The sequence below is a fragment of the Capricornis sumatraensis genome, chromosome X (genome assembly GCF_032405125.1).
Source record: "Capricornis sumatraensis isolate serow.1 chromosome X, serow.2, whole genome shotgun sequence".
NCBI lineage: Eukaryota > Metazoa > Chordata > Mammalia > Artiodactyla > Bovidae > Capricornis > Capricornis sumatraensis.
Window position 1 is genome coordinate 17,478,419 of NC_091092.1, and position 22,791 is coordinate 17,501,209.

At 35.4% G+C, this 22,791-nt stretch overlaps 1 protein-coding gene across 2 annotated transcripts in view; it reads right to left on the reverse strand.

The window, feature by feature from the left end:
- Nucleotides 1-22,791, reverse strand: part of AMMECR1 (AMMECR nuclear protein 1) — a 112,060-nt gene that overhangs the window by 49,441 nt on the left and 39,828 nt on the right. The window contains exon 2 of one of the 2 annotated variants that reach the window (XM_068962880.1): nt 5,137-5,247. The exons of the other annotated variant lie outside the window; for it this stretch is intronic. Coding sequence (XP_068818981.1) covers nt 5,137-5,247 — 111 coding nt within the window. The remainder of the gene's footprint in view (nt 1-5,136; nt 5,248-22,791) is intronic. 2 annotated transcript variants of the gene reach the window in all.

Sequence of the window (22,791 nt, forward strand, 5' to 3'; positions counted from 1 at the left end):
GCACTTTCACAGCATCATCTTTCAGGATTTGAAATAGCTCCACTGGAATGCCATCACCTCCACTAGCTTTGTTCGTAGTGATGCTTTCTAAGGCCCTCTTGACTTCACATTCCAGGATGTCTGGCTCTAGGTGAGTGATCACACCATCGTGATTATTTGGGTCTTGAAGATCTTTTTTGTACAGTTCTTCTGTGTGTTCTTGCCACCTCTTCCTAATATCTTCTGCTTCTGTTAGGTCCAGACCATTTCTGTCCTTTATCAAGCCCATCTTTGCATGAAATGTTCCCTTGGTATCTCTAATTTTCTTGAAGAGATCTCTAGTCTTTCCCATTCTGTTGTTTTCCTCTATTTCTTTGCATTGATCGCTGAAGAAGGCTTTGTTATCTCTTCTTGCTATTCTCTGGAATTCTGCATTCAGACGCTTATCTTTCCTTTTCTTCTTTGCTTTTCACCTTTCTGCTTTTCACTACTATTTGTAGGGCCTCCCCAGACAGCCATTTTGCTTTTTTGCATTTCTTTTCCATGGGGATGGTCTTGATCCCTGTCTCCTGTACAATGTCACGAACCTCAGTCCATAATTCATCAGGCACTCTATCTATCAGATCTAGGCCCTTAAATCTATTTCTCACTTCTACTGTATAATCATAAGGGATTTGATTTAGGTCATACCTGAATGGTCTAGTGGTTTTCCCTGCTTTCTTCAATTTAAGTCTGAATTTGGCAATAAGGAGTTCATGATCTGAGCCACAGTTAGCTCCTGGTCTTTTTTTTTGTTGTTGACTGTATAGAGCTTCTCCATCTTTGGCTGCAAAGAATATAATCAATCTGATTTCAGGAGAACGTAAAACTGGGCTATATCAAGTATTTTAATTTTAAAGCAGTATATTTATACATAAAAACTTAATGCAGATTAGGCATTCATTTACAAAGTACCTGGTCATTTCTCTTACACTTAGGTTTTACTTTTTTTCTTTTTAATTTTATTTTGTTTGCTTTCAGAATTGTACTTTTTTAATATAAATTCATTTTAATTGGAGGTTAATTACTTTACAATATTGTATTGGTTTTGCCATACATCAACATGAATCTGCCACAGGTGTACACGTGTTCCCCATCCTGAACCCCCCTCCCACTTTCCTCCCCTACACTTAGGTTTTAGAGATTAAGAGACCACAAACAAACTAGATCACTATCTTCTATATAACGGTTAGCTTTTTACAAGAAGAAAGGGCACTCATACAGATTTTTGCATGCCCATGTTCATGGTAGCATGATGTGCAATAGTCAAAAAGTGGAAGCCATCCAAGTTTTCATGCATGGATGAATGGACAAAATGTAGAAGATACATATAATGGAATGTTATTTAGCCTTAAAAAGGAAGTAAATTCTAACACATGCGTGAATCATGAAAACACTATGTCAAATGAAATAAGCCAGTCATAAAAGACAAATATGGTATGCTTCCACTTATGTGAGGTACCTAGAAGAGTGAGAGTCATAGAGACAGAAAGTATTAGAATGATGGTTGTCAAGGGCTTGGGAAGTGGGAAATGGGGAGTTAGACTTTAGTGGGTACAGAGTTTCAGTTAGGGAAGATTAAAAAAGTTCTGGAGATGAGTGGTGGATGGTTGCATCATCAGTGTAAATGTATCTAAGGCCATAGAACTATACACTTAAAATTAAAGTAGTAAATTTTATGCTATGTATATTTTACAATAAAAAAGTATAGCTGAGTAACATGAAGAAAACTGAATAATATCTAGTCACAGATGAAAACAGTGAGTTACCAGACATCCTTTTTTTTTTTTTAAGGACACCTATACCTGACGAGTCTTTAATTTCACTATTTTTGGTTTTATTCTCTCCTTCTCTTTTATTCCTAACCTACTAAGTTTATTTGATTCCATTTATAAGTTTTATGATTTATATATAGGTCTTAAGACTGAAAGACCAGACTCCCAAGAATCACCAACTGTTATGTTCAAAAGAATTGTATTCTTCTTGGAGTCTAACCCACAATTTACATTCAGGCAAAGAACATTATTTCATTTCATATGATAGTATATTTTTGTAAAAAGCATTATTCTTTTATACAATATTAATCCAAGTCAATTTTCTTCTGACTAGTCTATTAAAATAATGTTCTAAACTTCATCTTAACTGCTAACTAGAATTTTTGAAGAGTTATTGACCCACAATTTATAGGAACCTGCTTTCAAGTTCATTATTTTCACCAGGAAGCTGCAAAACATACATTCTCAGAAAATTTTATTTTATCTTATCTTAAATGTAGTAGTTAAGAGCTTGCACTTTGCAGTCAGATAGCCTAGGTTTGAATCCTGTTTCTACCACTTACTAGATGTGTGATTGGGTACATTATTTAAATTCTCTAAATCTCAGTTTCCTTGTTTTTAAAACGTGGATATTAATACCTAAGAGTTGTTGTCAGCACCATGCATATAAAGCTCCTCTGCAGTATCTGACATGTAGTTGCTGCTAAGTCACTTCAGTTGTGTCCGACTCGGTGTGACCCCATAGACAGCAGCCCACCAGGCTTCCCTGTCCCTGGGATTCTCCAGGCAAGAACACTGTAGTGGGTTGCCATTTCCTTCTCCAATGCATGAAAGTGAAAAGTGAAAGGGAAGTCGCTCAGTCATGTCTGACTCTTCGCGACCCCATGGACCGCAGCCTACCAGGCTCCTCTGTCCATGGGATTTTCCAGGCAAGAGTCCTGGAGTGGAGTGCCATCGCCTTCTCCACTGACATGTAGTAAGTTTTTAAAAAACAGGAGCTATGAATACCACTAATAACAACAGCATGTAGAAATGATAAGTGTCCTATGCCACTTTTAAAAATGACAACACAGTTTTGACTCTAATATGAATCTAGAAAATAGAACAACTGTGTATTTTGAGACTTGTTTTCTTTGTTCCTCTCTTCCAAATAACTTCATTCTTATTATCATATTAAGCAAAAAAAGAAATTAAGTCCAACAAAAATGAGAACACCAGGTACGTATGTGTGTATATACATACACAAACACACATCTCTCTCTAATGTGTATACATACATACACAAACACACATCTCTCTCTAATGTGTAGTACATGATTTCAGCAAGTTATACAGAAACATGGGGAAAAAGTTGAAAAGTAAACAGGAAGAGTAGACTGCATTTGTATATGTACAAATACAAGTGTAGGCAAATTTCTAAGTTCAACTATTTGAATGATTCATTCAGAATCATATTATCATCAGAAAAAATATACTGTAATTCCTCTGGTAATTGCCCTAGGAGGCAGATCCACAAGTTTTACCAACGTACACAAGAGAATTTCATTTTTTTAAAGTAAAAACAAACTGCTACTACAGTTACTGCTACTAAGGATTTCTAAAGTATACAATATTTGATACTGGGATTTCTGCCACGGTTTCATTTTAAAGTACAAAGGTTTTGTATACTATCTACTTGGACACCCCAACTTTAAAGAAAAATGGAAATTTTATAACATACTTCTGTTTCTGAAAATGTGTTCCTTGGAGCACTAATGGCATAACATAAGAGGGTGGGAGGACAAAAGGGTTCTGAGAAATCCTGCAGTGAGCAAAGCTGTTTAAAGTTGTTTAACTAGTGTTCCCAAAATTTATTTGACCATATAATTCTTTTTTCAAGCAATACCAAGGAACCAGTATTCCTTATAACAACTTATTTTAGGAAATGTATAATAAATTGTCTTTCATCAGCTATTTAAAAGGTAATTTTATGCACCTGTCCCAAAGATAGTCACTGGCAGAATTTGCTAAAGTCCCAAAATGAGTCCATGATATTTCATGTCAGGGAAGAAAATCTAACATGCCTAGATTTATATTTGTACTATCTTGTAGTTATTTCCAGAATGTGTGTTTTAACCCCTTTTCTGCCTGTTATTTATATATTATTTAATCAAGTCCAAACACCCCACTTCTAATACCTGTGAAAATCTAAGAATCAATGTGACTCTCCAAGCCTTTTCCTTTCTTTCTGGGCTTTGGTGTAAGCTAAGACAACCCTGTAGCTATGAGCTACATCTTCAAATATAAGAATACTTAACTCAGTTACCATCATTTTAATAACTGGTGATATGAGCTGCATTGATGCAATTCTATAGTAAAATAATGAAGCTTCTACAACATTAATCCTGAAGCAACACAGTGACTGATTATTATTGCTACTTCATTCCCCTGACATCTCCCTAACATTCCTATAAAGTATATAAAGTACTCTAAACACTGCTTTATCTACTGGAGATTGAGAAGCTTGCCCCAAGTTCCAAGAGTCAACAGGGACCAATTTCCTGTTGGACAGACATCGTGCATTTTACAACTATAGAAACTGCATCAGATAATCACCCTGAAATATGAACAAAAACAGGAAATTCCTTTACTAATAGCTTATTATTAAGGAATTTTTTCTTTTGAAATAATTTTAGAACACAATTTGCTAGAAATCTAAACTTGAACCAAAAAAATCTGATGGCATGCTAGATAGCTTTTTTGTGAGTTCAGAAATTAAGAACAAAGTTTTAACAACTGTAATGAGGCATTCATTACTTTGTCCTCATGTTGGATGAAACAAAATAAGTAAGCTACAGTTAACTCTGGGTAAAGTAAGAATGTGAATGATTATGCTGTCAGGCTGTTGCATCACTTTCTTCTTAGGTTCTCCCTTCAATTCCAGAAGTATATAAAAGTGTAACAGAATGGGTGAGGTGGAATAGACATCAACAATTTTTTGAAAGCCTAACAAAGAAGATACAATGACTGTTATTATGGAAATAACACATGTAAGTAATCCATGGATATTTGGTCATTGATTTTCAAGTTATACAAAATAAGCTGATCATTGAAAAAAAAAACACTTAAAGACATTTATGGCAGAATACATGTAATCACAGTATTCTATATTATGATAATATATATCAATAACATTTTATCAGAGATATGGCAAATGGTCGAGGAGAAAAAAGTCTGACATGAAAAGAGTCAAGAATGTTGACAATTCAGGAAAGGAAAAGGAGTTAAGAATCAAGTTTAAGTTTCATAAGGTTTTTTTTTTTTTTTTAATGTAGAAGTAGAGGTAACAAAAATGGGTCTTCACCTGGTAAGTGTGTACTCCCTGAGTCCTGAATGCAAATTCATGGCAGAAAAAGTACCTATGCATCCACGTAATCTTTTGTCTCGACCAATCTTCCATGTTACAAACAGTGGGCTGTAATGGAAGATAAAAATAGGGTAAATCAATCAATTCAATTCAAAGAAATATTTGTTGAATATTTACTATACCAAGGTTAGGTGCCTGAAATACAAAGACTAGATGACAGGCCCTCAGGGGCTTAGCTGCATTTAGAATCAATTATAGCTACACTGTATTAAATGTATTCTTTATGTTGTTGGTGGTTTAGTCACTAAGTGTCTGGCTCTTTTGAGACTCCATGGACTGTAGCCCACCAGGCTCCTTGGCCCATCCGATTTCCCAGGCAAGAATACTGGAGTGGGTTGCCATTTCCTTCTTCAGGGAATATTCCTGATCCAGGTATTGAACCCGCATCTCCTGCACTGCAGGTGAATTCTTTACCATCTGAGCCACCTCGGAAGCTCTATATGTTAGAAAGTCCAATTAGCGGCTTTAACGGATTATGTTAATCCTCATCAACAACTCTAGAGGCCTGATACTATTACTAACATTTCCAATTTTACAGATGAAGCAGTACCACAGTTAATACATCATGAAGTAGGAACTCAAACCTGGCCAGTCTTGACTACAGAGCCATTACTGCCTGCTAAGTCACTTCAGTTGTGTCCGACTCTGTGCAACCCCATAGACAGCAGCCCACCAGGCTCCTCCGTCCCTGGGATTCTCCAGGCAAGAACACCAGAGTGGGTTGCCATTTCCTTCTCCAGTGCATGAAAGTGAAAAGTCAAAGTGAAGTTGCTCAGTCGTGTCCGACTCTGTGCGACCCCATAGACAGCAGCCCACCAGGCTCCTCCGTCCCTGGGATTCTCCAGGCAAGAACACCAGAGTGGGTTGCCATTTCCTTCTCCAGTGCATGAAAGTGAAAAGTGAGAGTGAAGTCGCTCAGTCGTGTCCGACTCTTAGCGACCCCATGGACTGCAGCCCACCAGGCTCCTCCGTCCATGGGATTTTCCAGGCAAGAGTACTGGAGTGGGGTGCCATTGCCTTCTCCTGCCTAATTCCCCATTTAAAACTCAAGTTACTGATTGATTCCTAAGTCTAGTCTAGAAAATCCGGGTAAAAAGCAACAGATTCAATAAATACTTACTGAATGTACGGGGGTGGGGGCGGGGTGCAAAGCACTGGGAAAGGCGCTATTGGAGATACGTGCTATTGGAGATGGTGCTATTGTAGTTGCCTAAGACATAGTCTTTGCTCTATGAGAGCCAGCATAGAAGGAAGGCTTGTTCACAGCTAACTAACACAAGGCAAAAGGAACTAAGTGCTAGAAGCCCTGTCCAAAATGCCACAGATTAAGCTACTGGGATAGAAGAAAATTTCATCAAGTGTGATCATCTTCAGCTTGGCCTAGAAGAATGAGTAGGGTTTGGAGAGGTGAATGTCAATAGCAAATATTAATGAAGTAATACTCTGAAACCAGAAAAGTTTATTTCAATTTTTAGATAAAATTACTGCCAATAAATAAAATCTTTCAAGCATCAAATATCAAAATGTCAATTAGAATGGCAACAAGAAAATAATTTAGTTGTTTGGATTGTTGTTTTAAGAAGGGTAATACAGTTTTTTTTGAGTTCACCATCTGCAGACTTTATTTTTTATATATTCTTTTTAAAAATTCATTTATTTTTAACTGGAGGATAATTGCCTTACAATGGATTTCTGCCATACATCAACATGAGTTGATGTTATACCATAGGTATACCATAGGTATAACATGCGGTAATACAATTTTAAATGAAATTTAATACAGTAGATGTTTGGATTCTGCAGCAAAGCACCCACAGCCTCAATCAGTGGTTAATTTTAAAAACAACTCTTTTATAAATAGAAGCAACTTTGTCAGGTTTTATAAAATAAATTAATTCATACATTTTAGAACATTTTGTAAAAAGATTAACACTCTATAGTTGGGGATGGGCCCTGTTAATAGAGTAGTCACAGAATTTGGTATAACATAATACACTTCAGCTTTCTAAAAACTAAAATTTTATGGGATATAACATATGTCATATATTTCTTATACAATTATGTATAATATATTTTATATTATATATTTATAATTTTATATTAATATACTGGAGAACACATTCTTTATTTAATGTACTCTCTAATCAGTCATCAGCAGTTGGGGGAAAAGATATCCTATTCAAACACTTCAGTCATCCACCTCAAACATTTAAATTATGCTGTGTTCCAACAAGTAACCACAATGGCAGAGAGATTCCCAAATAAATAATCCAAACCAGGGAGCAGTACTAAGAATTACCTTTTTCTAAGAGCCAAATGCCCAGAGGCACTGAAAAAGATGACTAAGTGTAAGGCCAAGTTTCGTCAGGTATTATTCACATGCTGGATGACCTATACTAAAGGTACTAAAATAAAAAGCAAAAGGTAAATTTTAGGGGTTTTTTTTTCGGTTTGTTTTCTACATCATATGTACTATATTATAATTTGATACAGGGTTCTAATGCTCCAGCTGAAATCTTTCTCTAATTGCTCTTGATTACTAGTTGATCAGGAAGATAAGTATTAGATGGGATCATTTTCTCACCAATTCTTCCATTACTTATACAAATACTAATATCCTAAAATTCACACATATTGTCTTTAAAAATGAATTTCATCTCTTCATTTTTCACCTTCTAACTTGGGGTGAATGTCAGTAATCATTAAACGAAGAGTAAGATGTCAATTCTCTCCCATAACAATGCCTATACAAAAGATCTGTATGTAAGATCCCTTGGCAGATTCAGAACAAAGTGAATCATTCTGTACTATATATAACAATATGTCTTTAAAATTCCATGATGGCTTCTCAATAACACAGAACTAAGTTGTATATTCTCTTCCTCAGTGACTTAAGTGGGAAACCTAAAAGTAGGAATGAATTTATTTGCTATCAAAAACATGAAAGTCATTTAAAAGTGCTTTTCCTTCAATCCTCTTATTTATCCCACTAAAATAGATAAGCATACCATTTTCACTGTAATCCTGTCTATTCAAGCAAACGTTAGAAATTTATAGAGTAAATGAAAAAAGAACACCATTAAACTATATTATGAAATGTGTTGGAGGGTATTCAAGCACATAGTGGGAGAAATTATATACAGTTTCTTTGTTGTTGTTGTTGTTCAGTTGTGTCTGACTCTTTGCGACCCCACGAACTGCAGCATGCCAGGCTTCCCTATCCTTCACCATCTCCCAGAGTTTTCTCAAACTCATGTCAGTAATGCCATCTAACCATCTCATTCTCTGTCGTCCCCTTCTCCTCCTCTCTTCAATCTTTCCCAACATCAGGGTCTTTTCCAATGAGGTGGCTCTTCGCATCAGGTGGCCAAAGTATTGGAGCTTCATCATCCATCCTTCCAATGAATATTCAGGACTGATTTCCCTTAGGATTGACTGGTTGATCTCTTGGCAGTCCAAGGGACTCTCAAGAGTCTTCTCCAACACCACAGCTCAAAAGCGTCAATTCTTCGGCACTCAGCCTTCTTTATGGGCCAACTCGCACAGTTTCTTATTAGGCTATGCTATGACTGATGAAGGAATGATTCACTCAGAGGGTAGAGTGCTAGAGGATAAACTGCATTTTGCCAGGCTCTCCTGGCCTGGGAGAACGGGTGCTCCATAATAAGCAAGGGCATGGAGAAGTAAAAGCACACAACACTTTCAGAGACCAAGAAGTAGTCTGACAATCTTGATAACTCATTATGGTCTCTTTCATATTTAACACTCTATGAATTTTAGGCACTGTTGAGTATATGTTCTCAAGAGCCCTCATAGAGGTAGAGCAGATGCAGAATCGTCTGTACTCTCCCTGTTGCTTACCTGCCCCAGGCAACATCCTCTTTGGTGGGGGTGGTATTGCAGGGCAGTATCTGTGTCAAAGATGGGAGGGACTGCTACTTGACAACCCCACTGTATTTAGGACAGAAGCCTGAAGATGGAAGAAACCAGACCTTTAGTAGACAGAATGAAACTACTCCTTCGAAATCTGGGACTCAAATTTCTCACTTGCAAATGCTCATCCAAAGTCTTTTATAAAGAACATGTTATGTGGAAATTAAAAAACCCCCAACATCTAAAAGCAATATTTATTTAATGGGGAAAATAACTTGGGGAGTTAAGCATTTTAAAGTAGACTGAAACAGAATAAACACGATGGAGCACAAGAGATCGTATCTTGTATATCTACAACTACTTTGTACAGGGCAATGGCTATGGGAACATTCAATACATATCGTCTAAAACTAGCAACAAAAGTTTTTCTTTTCCTAACACACAGAGGGAAGAAATAGGCAATTTCATTCTTCAATGTGTTACTAAAACATATGAGTTCCCAAAAGGATATAAAACGTCAACATAATCAGAGACAGATCAAAGCAGAAAAAGGGACTTGAGCCTGTTGAGAGGAGCTGCTTACTCAATGACAGGGAAATTAAAAAAAAAAAAAAAAACCAAACAAACCAGTTCATAGTCATAGTAAGACAAAGAGTGAATGTTTTTTGAAAATACTTTCACTATATAGTTTAAATACTTTCACTATATGGTTTGAGGCCACCAACATACATTGAAAAAAAAAGCTACAAACCAGAAAGGGGTTCAAAATGAAATGAAATATTAATGGAAATATTTATTTGAAAGTAACCAGACATAGCTTTTCAAGGAATTTTGCCACTCCTGAACAGTTTGTGCCACTATGTTCTGAGAAATGTTTGGGGGAAAGTAAATGCTCTCCATTTTTCCAAGTCTGTAGAGGAAGTGGAAGTAACCACCTAATCTAGGTAAATCCTCCCTGCCAACTGACAGACAGTACTATCAGGTCAATAGTAGCTCTTAGGGGAAATGCAGTTGCATGGAATCAGCAAAAGTCCAGAACAGCAATGTAAATCTGAGCAGGATACTCCCAAGTTGCATGCCACTTCCTATGCCTCTTTTTTGACTATTCTATTGATGTAGATCAGGATAGATTAGAAATGTTTGTGGGAGAGGGGTACAACCATGAAAAAGGCATATTTACTTAATATATTTACCATAATATCTCCTCTGCCATACCAAGGCAAAAACAAAGGTTAAAAATATCTTTGGACATTAGCAAGCCCCTACTCTGGCAATTTACTCTTCAGAATGAGATTTGTAGGTGGTAACATTAACAATACAATGTCAATCCCTATCAATATACTAATGACTGCTATAGGGGTCTTCAACAGGTTATTATAGGTAGATATAGGAAAAGAGAGAAGTTCCTCTAGCTTGGTTCTTCTGCCATCAAACAATGATTGTTTTTCAACTCAACTCAGGCTCCTCACCAACTCAGTCCATTGTATTACTCATAACATCCAACTCAACATTGTAATTCCGCAGTACCTAGAAGCTCAGAGAACCACAGAAATGGCAGTCTTCCTTCCACAAGCAGATTAAAACATTTCATATTCTGTTTCAACCCAAAGCTATACATTTCATTTCCAAACTGTATAAACAACAGATTCAATTTGTTAAAATGTACTCAATTATCATTAAATCTCATATTAGTCTGCTCAAGTCACCATAACAAAATAACATAAACTGAGTGGTTTAAACAACAGAAATTAATTTTCTCAAATTCTAGAGGATAGGAAGTCCAAAATAAAGGTTCCTGTAGGGTTGTTTCCGAGAGCTCTCTTCCTGGCTTGTAGATGGCTGCTTAGTCTTTGCATGGCCTTTCCTCTGAACTTCAAAATGAGAATGAGTATCCACGTGAGCTCTTTAGCATCTCTTGAAAGGACACTAATCCTATTTTATCATGGCCCCATCCTTATGACCTCATTTAACCTTAATTATCTCGTTATAGGCTCTAACTCCAAATACAGTCCTGGGGGGCTAGGGTTTCAACTATATGTTTCAAATGTAGTCTTAGGGGGTTAGGGTTTCAACATATGGATTTTGTGGGGACACATAGCAAATCACTAACAAAAATGTTAGCACATATTTCAAAGTTTATGTAATAAGTTATCTAAGGTTATTAGGTGAAAGAGCTTTTAAGAGATTATCTATTCCCTCTTCATTTTACAGGTGAAAAGCAAAAAGCTCTCTAGGTATAATGTAGGGTCAACTAGTTAGTATTAGAACCTGGCTACTTCTGCAGATTTTCTTACTACTGATTTAAAATTTTAATTAAATTTAGAATTGTGAGTAGCAAGCCTAGATGTCTTCTAAAATACCAGAGAACAGGAAAACCCCAAAACTACTACACAGTACCACATAGGTGAACATAAGCACAAATCTCCTTTTCTCCCTCTCCTCTCAGAAGGAACAAGAGAAATTAGTTGAGAAGATACCGGGACAAACTGGAAATGTTGGATCAGCCTAGAAACACTGGACCCAATTTGCAAGCTTCTATACTATTCCCATTAGAAGCCATAGCAAAATCTGTCATTTTACCTTTGATAGCCTATCAACACCCTTTCTCACTCCCTTGAAACCTTCATTATCTCCTATTGCCTAGCCAGCTTTCATTAAACTCAAAACTCAGGTGTTCTATCTAATATCTACAAATTTCCACCAAATCAAAATTCCCATATACCACTGGTTAACAACTGTTTAGTTAGGTACTAATCTGATTATTTAAGTAATTTGTACTACTTAATGAGACTTCTGAATGAATGAATCATTAATTAGTGAATGAAGCTTAACTCTTTCAGATAATTTGAAATTCAAATTGATAGGATTCCCTGAAGGAAGAGAAATAGGAGGAGGTACACGGTTGAGGGACAGAGAGAGAAGGTAAGATTCTGCAGCATTTTATACTTTCTCATCCACAACAATCCTTTACTGCAGATAAGGAAAATACACTAAACCACCATTACAGCCTTATACCACACTCCTCCCTCCAGGATACTTCCTGTATCCCACAGGGCTCAGGAAAATAAGGGGATACTGCTTAAACAGACAGCACGGGATAGTATAGAAGGCCCTCAAACCCTGAAAGTGGGAATCAGTAATGGCCAATATTTCACTACTTTTCTCTGCCTGGTATTCCCAGAAATTCTATCATAGCAGCATTATATTCATAATGCTCATTTAACTGGCAAATGTCAGAGGAGAGGCAGTCTAAAGACTTACAGATGACTGGGAAGGTTGAGCATGTGTGTGTGTCTTACAAATCAAGGGTAATCACCACCAACACACAATCAGGCAAATCACAAGCATACTTTAAAGGATTAGCTTGATTCTGCCATTTTTTGAACTGAAAGAACCATTTTTTACTTTTAGCAAGACCAAATCAACAATTTTCAGGAAACTAAAAAACTCAGTTTCAGGCTTAACAAATTGAGATAGTCTCATTATTATTTTCATTTTTAAAGTCCCAAATTAGGTGAGAATACTATCTGCATTGGAAAACAATACTACATTTGCACATATTCTCTCTTATTAGTTTACAATGCGGTGGGAACTAAATGTAATATATGGTAGCATTTGAAGGAAGAAAATAGCTTCTATTTTTTCTCATAACAGGAACAAACCATAAATCTTTACTATCTGAAAATCTAACTCATAAATTTTAAATGACAAATTGCTATAGATTATAAAAATAAAATAATTTCTATTTGGAATTCCTATTCTGAAACGATTTGTTCAAAGAGCTTAAGGTTTGAGACTCAGCCTTAACTATGAAAAGAATTAATTATTTTAATATAAAACAGACCAGGTCAAAAAAATGACCTACTGAAGTCCGAAGATTTCTAAACTCAATATAAGGAAAACTGAGAACTAGAACTAGATTCAGGGGTTTTAGAATGAATATTGATTGATATAGTAAACTTTTTTAAATGCCATTAAAAACTTCTATGGAACTATGTTTTGATACTTCCATTTGTCCATTTGTATGTCAGATGTTCAGCCGGATGCTCAGGGAATTCATTAACACTTAAAACAACGAAAACAACTAAGGTTTTTTTGTTGTTGTTGTGGTTTAGGTCTGTCCCTACATCTTACCTCCCCAGCTAATGACCTATGTTCTGCAATCCTGTCATAGGAAATAAATATGCTGACTGATTTAAACACTAGTATAAAAAAAGCTGGAAAGTTTTTCAGCTTCTTCATTCTAGATTTTTATCTTATTTCCCATTCCAAGGAGGTCTCATGTAATGTACGAGCTTAGTAAGTGTGCTCAGTCCTGTCCAACTCTTTGCGACCCCAAGGACTGTAGCCCGCCAGGCTCCTCTGTCCATGGAATTTTCCAGGCAAGAATACTGGGCTGGGTTGCCATTTACTTCTCCAGAGGATCTTCCCAACCCAGGGATTGAACCTGCATCTCCTGAATCTCCTGCATCGACAGGCAAATTCTTTACCACTAAGCCACCTGGGAAGCCCAGCTTAGTAAGTAAGACCAGCAATAAAACTATGATGTATTTCTTTTTCACGTTTTCTGAGTTTAGAAAGGTAACTGTTGATTTTAAGGTCCTTGTATTGGATTACTTGCTCCTTTGGGAGAAAGGAGCTAGATAGACTCAGATTTATGGCAGGAATTCGGCAAGCCTTTCTCACTTTAGGAGGAAGAAGAAAGGCAGGATTTAGGGACAAAGTACTCAACTGAGACCACATTTTGTATCAGGGCAGCTTATTCTGCCTTCGCTTTCTTTCTTTCCCCTTCTCTTTAACTTTCAAAAAATACTTCAACCTCTTAAGAACCTCTATCATGAAATATCCAAGGGATTATGGTTTTTGACATGGAATTGACATTCTCACTTCCAAAGTGCTTCTTTTTAAAAATCAACTTTATTAAAGTATATTTTGCTGATAATAAAATCAGCCTTTTTAAGGGTTAAAATTCAAAGAATTTTGACAAATGTATATATACAGGTAACCTAAACCACAATTAAGGTATAGAACATTTCCATCGCCCCAAAGAGTTCCTCTGTGTCTCTTTGCAATCAATCCCTTCCCTATACTCTTGGACCTTGGCAAATACTGACCTGCTTTTGGGCACTACAGTTTTACCTTTTCTAGAATTTCAAGTAAATGGGATCATCCAGTATGCAGTCTTTCATGTGCAGCTTCTTTCACTTAGAACAATGCATTTGATGTTCACTCATGTTGTTTGGCCCTTTTTAAATAATATTCCACTGAGTGGTTTTATCTACTCACTCGCTGATGGATATTTGGGTTGCTTCCAGTTTAGGGCTATTATAAATAAAGCTGCTATGATAATACTTGGATTTACGTTTTTGTGTGAACATAACTTTTCATTCCTTTCAGGTAACTACCTACAAAGATAACTGCTGAGCATGAGTAGGTATATGCTTAACTCTGTAAGAAACTGCCAGACTATTTCCAATTGGCTGTACTAATTTCCAGTGGCTGTACCAGTTACTTTCCTACCGGTTTTGCATAAGTGTGCAGTGACTCCATAGCCTCACCAATACTTGGTATTGTCTTTAAAAAAATAATTTAAGTTAATGTGTAAGAATATCTCACTGTGGTTTTAATTTGCAGCTGATAACTAAGGATACTGAGCAGCTCTTTAAGTGTTTAATATTCATTCACGTATCCTCTCTTGGAAGGTGCTTGTTCAACTCATTTGCTCATTTTTAAATGGATTGTTTTTCTTCTTTTTATTGAGTTTCAGGCTTTAAAAATATATTCTGAAAACCAATCTGTATCACATATATGTATTGCAAATACAATTTTCTAGTCAGTGGTTTGCCTTTTCATTTTCTTAATAGTATCTTTTGAAGAGTATATGTTCTTAATCTTAATGAAATTTATCAATTTTTCTCTTCTGGTTTATATTTTTATGTTCAATAAAAGAACTCTTTATCCAAAAGTTATGATGATTTTCTCCTATTCTCTTCCAGGGGTTTTATAATTTTAGATTCTACATTTAGGTTTATAGTTCATTATGAGTTACTTTTGTATATATTGTAAGGTGAATATTGAATATTTTTTTAATTTTGGTGATGGATTTTTGTGTCTATGTACATAAAAAACATTGGTCTGTGATTTTTTCTTCTAATATCTGTTGGTTTTTGGCACCATGGCAATGCCAGCCTCACAGAATGAGTTGGCAAGAATTTTATCCTCTTTTTCCTACAAGTCTGGTTTATTTGTTCCTTAAATCTTTGATTACATTCACCATTAAAGTTACTGGAGCCTAGATTTTAATTATGAGATGATTTTAAATTACAATTTTAATTTCTTGAATAGATATAAAGCTGTTCAGAGTTTTCAAGTTCTTTTTGAGTCAGTTTTGGTAATCTATGTCTTTCATGGAATTCTTCCATTTCATCTAAGCTGTAGAATTTACTGGCATAAAATTATTCTTAATGTTCCTTTATTACCTTTTTAATGTCTCTAGGATCTGTAGTGATATCCATTCTATCTTTCCTGATATTGGTAATTTGCATTAATTTATATCTTTCTCTCTTTTTTGTATCAATCTAGCTATCAGCTTATCAATTTTATTGATCTTTTTCAAAGAGCTGGCTATTGGTTTCACTGATTTTTCTCTATGTTGGTTTTCTATTGTATTGATTTCTACTCTAACATTTTATTCCTCTTACTTGGGGTTTAATTGCTCTTCATTTTCTTGCTTCTTAGGTCAGAATCTTAGATTATTGAGTTTTAGATCTTCCTTAAGACTATACATTTCCCTCTAAGCACTGCTGCATCCTTCAAGTTTTAATATGTTGTGTTTTCATTACCATTCTGTTCAAATATTTTCTAATTTCCCCATAACTTCTTCTTTGACTATGATTTATTTAGAGATATACTACGTAATTTCCTAATATTTGAGAATTTTCCAGATAGCTTTCTGTTACTGATTTCTAATCTAATTCCATTTTGATCAGAGAACATACTTTGTATTATTTCAATTATTATAAAATATTGAGATTTGTTTTATGGCCCAGAATGTGGTCTTAGTGAATGTACCACGTGACTCTGTAAATAAGATATATTTTGGTAGTGTTAGGTCTGGTGTTTTATAAATACCAGTTAGGTAAAGTTGGTTGGTAGTACTGGTCAGATTTTCTATCCCCTCACTGACTTTTCTATTTATTCTATGAGTTACTGAGTTAAGAGTGTTGAAATATCCAACTCTAACTGTGGTTTTGTCTATTTATCCATTCAGTTGCATCTATTTTGATTTTGTCCATGTATTTTGAGGCTCTGTTAAGAGCATACCCTTTTAGGATTGTTGCTTTCTTAATGAATTGAACACTTCATCATTATGAAATGTGCCCCCATCCTGAAGTATAATCTCATATTAACATAGATACTCCAGCTTTCTTATGATTAGTGCTTGCATGATATATTTCTTTCTATTTAGAACCTATCTGTGTCTTTATTCTTGAAGTGAGTTTCTTACAGGCAATAGTACCTAGTTGGGTCTTAGATTTTTATGGTTTTTTAATTGGAAAACTACTTATATTTAATGTAGCCTTAATATTGTTGTATTCTTTATATTTGATATTTGTTCTGTTTCCCATCCCTTCTCTGCTCCTCTTTTTCTGTTTTCTTTTGGATTAAATGAGTATAGTTTAATATTCATTTTTATTGCCATTATTAACTTATTATACTTTTTTGTTGGTTATTCCAGGTTGCAAATTATGCATCTTTAATTTATTGTTATCAATCTTCAAGTAATATGACATCACTATACATATAAGAACCTGAGCGGTATACTTCCATTTCATTCCTTCCATTCCTTGGGACTACTGTCACACCTTTTACATCTATATACATTATAAATGCACATTATAATCTGTAAATAGATTATTAATTTTGCCTTAATCAGTTAACTTTTAAAAAAATTTTTTTAATGAACAAAAGTCTTTCATATTCATCCCCCACTTACCATACTTATCTGGAACTCTTCATTACCGCTAGAGATTCAGGTATCCATCTGGTATCCTTTTCCTTCAGCCTGAAGAAATTTTTAATATTTCAGGTCTGCTGGTGACAATTTTTTGTCTGAAAAAATATATTTCTCCTTCATTTATTTTGGCTTTCATTTTTAAAAAGATTTTCACTGGAGACAGGATTTGAGGTTGACAGTACTTTTTTTCTTTAGCACTTTAAAGATGTCATGCCATTTGTCTTCTGCTTGCACTGTTTCTGATGAGATATGTATGATTTCTTAGCTTTGTTCTTCCATATGTATTGTTTCTTTCCACCCCCTCCAGCTTCTTTTTTCAATGCTCCCTCTATTCACTGGTTTTCAGCAATTTGATTATCTTAGAGTGGTTTTCTTTGGGGTTATCTTACTTTTTTAGGGTTCATTGAGCTTTTTGGATTTGTTAATTTATATTTTCCATAATAACTGGAACTTTTGTCATTATTTTTTCAACTATTTTTCTGCCTATTCCTGTCTCTCCTTTCCTTCTGGGACTCCAGTTACATGCATGTTAGTCTGATTGATTTTGTCCCACAGTATCAACCACTGAGGCTTTCTCTTTCTTCAGTTTTTTTTTACATTCTCTGTTTCAGATTGGATACTTTTGTTGTTTCGTCTTCAAATGCATTAATCCTCTCTTTTGCAGTTTAATCTATTAATCTCATCCAGTAAATTTGTCACTTTATATACTGTACTTTTTGGTTCCAGGAGCTCTATTTGCTTCTGTGTTAAATTTCTTTCCTCATTCCATCGATGTTTATCTTTCAATTGTTCAGCACAAGTTGCTTTGAAGTCCTTGTCTGCTAATTCTGTAACTGTTATTTCTCATTCAGTTTCTACTGACTTGACTTCTTCTTGCTTATGGGTCACATTTTAGTGCTTCTTGGAATGTCAAGTAATTTTCTGGATATCAGATATTATAATCATTGAATTTTTGAGTGCTTTTATTTCTGAGCCACCAGGGAAGCCCTTTATTTTACTGTCTTCCTTTAAAGATTATTGAAGCTTGTTCTGTTGTGCATCTAAATGTTTTGTGAATAATTTTTCAAGGCTTGATTTTTAAGTTTTGTTACTTTGGGTTCAAAGTATGTTTTATTCTACGACTACATTAACACTACTACTAAGGAGTAACTCTTACGTGGTCTCCACTGAATGTTTTGGGTGTTCAACAAGGTCTCTCAATTCTTGCTGTGGGAACTGAAATCTTTCTCAGTCCTGTATGAGCTCTGGTAAATTTTCAGCTCATAGCTTCTGAGAAATAGTTTTTTATCCAGCACCATGATGTTTCTCTCAATACATTCACAGATTCATAATTCAGCCAAAGATAAAGGGGACATTTATGCAGATTTCTGGAGTTACTTCTCTGACTAGCCCTCCCTCCCTTTCAGTACTCTGCTCCACAAATTCCTGTCACCTAGGTAGACCTCCCTGAGTTCCTAATTCAGTCTCATCAATTCAACAAGACTGCAGGTTCTGATTGAGTTCCCTCTCACAATGCTATGGTCCAGAAACTACCTACAGACAGAAAGCTAGTGTGACTGCAGGACTCGTTTTCTTTGTTCCGTTTTTCTCAGGGATCACAGTCCTGTGCTACCTGTTGCCCAATCTCTGAAAACACTGTTTTACATATTTTTGTCCAGTTTCAAGTTGTTTATGGGGTATATGAGGCAGAAGGGAACATGTTTTATACCAGTTACTCCTTCGTGGACCACAGTGGAAGTCTCAAAGCCTTTTAACACTGAGTCACTTAAGGGTCAAACTCTGTGGTAGGTTTCACATACTAAATGTGGAAAAAGCCTTCCACAAATAGTAGACGACCACAGTAAGCAGGAAAATGGTTCAGGAAGCAGAAAGCAAAGGGACACATCTCTTCAGCTTTGACAGCTGGTGCACTTTTAGAAGAATATGAAGTGACTCAACCAATTTCAGAGGCAATGCAGTACTCAGAACCAAAAGGTTAGAGATGTCACTCTTAAAAATATCAAATCAAGAACACTAAAATCCAAAGTAATGAAATAAAAAAAATCAAAGCAGTCAAGTATAAACTGAACTTGACAAAAGTGTCAGTTACCAGTCACTCTGATATTTCCTTCTTTAAGCCCATGCCAAAAATAGCTCTCTCCTCTTATTCTTTCATACAAGTTAAAACAACAACAAAAAATGCAATCCAGACAACCTTATTTACAACACTTAAAAAAATCTTGAGGAAGTCATCAATAATTATGAATGATGTCTGATGTATGTACGTTTTGATATTACTATTTTTAAAGGGTTGTTTTTTCAGCTATGATGACTAAACAATCTCAGGGCTCAGTTATTTACCTCACTACAAGATAAAACTGAGGTTATCAGTCTTGGCATAAATCTTGCAATCACAATGCCACATCTATAGAAGGGCAGTCGCTTAAACACAGGAACTCCACATTAAGGAAATCAGATACACAAAAAATCTCTTATGACGGAAGAAACCAGAAAAAAATTCTGCGATATGTACCATTAAATTATCATATCCAAAATTACTTTTAAAAATTGCCCACCAACACATCAGGCAACGCCATGAAAGTACAATGTTCAAAAAGTAAACTGAACCACTAACGTGGGAGGCACAGAACAACCTAAGTTTCCAAAGAAAATTAAGATAGCGGGAAGTAAGCCAGAGAAAAAAGCAAAATCCCTGAATGACAGTGACTGAGAAACCGAGGTAACGAGGTAGTGAAGTGAGAAGGAAAATTGCTTACCTTCTTGCTGTACACTTCTCTTTAGGCAGTCCTATATAACTGCCTACTTCAAAGTCTATAACTTTATAAACAAATGAAACAGAAGCTAAACAAAGGGACCAAACTCCCTGGGAAGATAAGAAAGAACACAGCAGCCCTACCAACAGGCACCAGTACAACAACTTCCTCTGTATATTTAAAGGTTCAGGTTTAAAAAGCCTCCAGCTGAACTGCTAGGTACACAGCCGACCACAAACTAGCTAATGGTGGTGTATAGGGTCTGGAAATGAGAGTGACCTACTCAGCTTCATCATGTCAATACAAGAAAGCAAGCTTTGCCACCTAAGCTATTGTACACGCTCATCCCTGACAGCTAATTTTTTCCCCAATAGTCCACCTAGTCCTCTTCTTTAAAACCAGAAAGAACAGTTCCCAACCAAACCTTTGCTTTTTAGATAAATCCCACAGATAAAAAACAATACTTTATTTTAAACCAGGTGGCGCAATGGTAAAGAATCCACCTTGCAATGCAGGAGACACAAGAGATGCAGGTTTCATCCCCGAGTGGGGAAGATCCCCTGGAGGAGGAAATGGCAACCCACTCCAGTATTTTTGCCTGGAGAATCTCATGGACAGAGGAGCCTGGCAGGCTACAGTCCATGGGGTGACAAAGAGTTGGACACGACTGAGCACACACACATGCACACACAGTGTTCCACTTACAGATCTGAAATGCACATATGGAACTTAATACTCAGTCCAGGGTTTCTATATAGCTATAGAACCAAAGACCAAGGAAACTGTTATTTCTCATCAGGCCTACTTCTCCAACATTTTCTTGGCATTAAACACTATACAAACACACATACACACCATACAAATTTCCAGTTAAAGACACAGATGTCTGGACTCTATTGGTCTCAGCTGTATACTGCTAGACTGATGAAAAATCTTTTTATTAGAGTCTTTCAGTAACCAGCTACATGCTTTCAAACTTGCCCAGTGTCTTTCCTCATTCTGACAATGTAAATGTAACACAAAAGCACCTCTTCTTAAAGGAAGTGAAACTGAGCAATGGCAAAATTACTAGCTATAAAGAACAGTTAATCAGTTAAATCCAAATTGTTTTCCATAGGAATATATTCTGTAATATAAGACAGAACAATTGGCAAATGATTATTTTACTTATAATAAAATAGTTCTCAAGTGGACTACAAAATTACATAATATACATAAGTGTAATATATATGTAATATACATAACAATGTATTTTATATATATTATATATAACATAGTATGTATTTTACATATACATATATATGTAAGCCCAGTGCATGATTCACTAAAAGGTAGCTCTCTTTTCACTCCAAATCTGTCTGGGAAGATCAATTTGAATTAGAGAAGTCTGAATTACAGAATTTAAAATGAGACAAATGTAGTTTTATTACTTGCAGATACACTCTCACTTACCTGCCCATCCTCTTCCTTCTCTACTAAATAGCATTTCTAGCACTTTAATAAATAATTTAATAGATGAGAATAACTGGTAATGAATACATTAACTATTTGTATATAAATAGAAGTTTTTTATACCTAAAATAAAACCAACCTCCATCATTCCATCTCACATGAACAATGATCACTTCCAAATATGGAAAAAGAAAATATGATTGGAAAACTAATCAATAAGGTTTCTACTGCTGAAAATATGGTAACTTTAAAAAATAATTTCAAAGCATGAAAACTGACCGATTACCAACTGTAAAAAAGAAGACAGATAAAAAAATCATTTTAGAAACGATCATAATATTTTAACATATTTAAACATAATATATGTTTGTGTATATATACTACTAAAAATAACTTTTACTGACTGTTTTCTATGTGCCAGGACTTTCTCAAGTGTTTATATGTAATTACTCTTTAAATTCCTACCACAACCTTATGAGGTAGATATTATTATTATCCCCCATTTTACTGATAGGGAAACTGAGAAGCAGAGAGAACAATCAACCTGTCAGTGGTCACACTGCTACTAAGTAATAGGACCACAATTTGGACCCAAGCATTGTGGCTTCGGGCCAACTCTCTTCATCACATACCATGAATATATATGGGGCTTCCCAGGTGGCTCAGTGGTAAAGAATCCACCTCCCAACGCAAGAGCCACAGGAGATGCAGGTTTGATCCCTGGATCAGGAAGATCCCCTGGAGAAGGAACTGGCAACCCCCTTCAGTATTCTTGCCTGGAATATCCCACAGACAGAGGAGCCTGGCCATCTACAGTCCATGGGGTTGCAAAGAGCTGGATACAAATGAGTGACTAAGTATGTGCGTTGTTTGATAGAAACCACCTAAAAATTAGTATTCCAATGTGGAACTGAATTATTGGCTTTAAAGAAGAACACCTAGAAATTAGAGCAAGCATAAATAAAATTGTTGACACTATGTATATCATAAAAATTAAACAGAATATTAAAAACATAAAACTTCACTAGAAAGAAATGCTCTACAAGTGAAAAGCTGGAAAAAAATTATGTCATAATAAGTATAAATGGACTGTGTATTAATAAAAAACATCCCACTGAAAGGATCAAAACACTTATATTTTGATTCACTATAAATGTAATATACGTTCACTGTAAAACATTTTTAAGAAATACAGAAAAGTAGAAAGAAAATAAGAACCACACATAATCTCACAACCCAAAGAAAATGAAAACTTACAATGTTTCCTGACAGCCTTTTTCTGTGAAAATATTTTCACATGGTTAAGATCATACTGCATGGTCAAACTGCATAGTTTATTTTTCAACTAAATTGCATAAATATTTTCCTACATGGTTAAGATTCTTCAAAAATATTTTAATAGTTCTATGATATTCCATCATATGGGTGTACCATAATTTAGGTAATCATTTCTCTCTTATGAAAACTGTGGGGAACATCTCTGTGCATTAAAGTTTA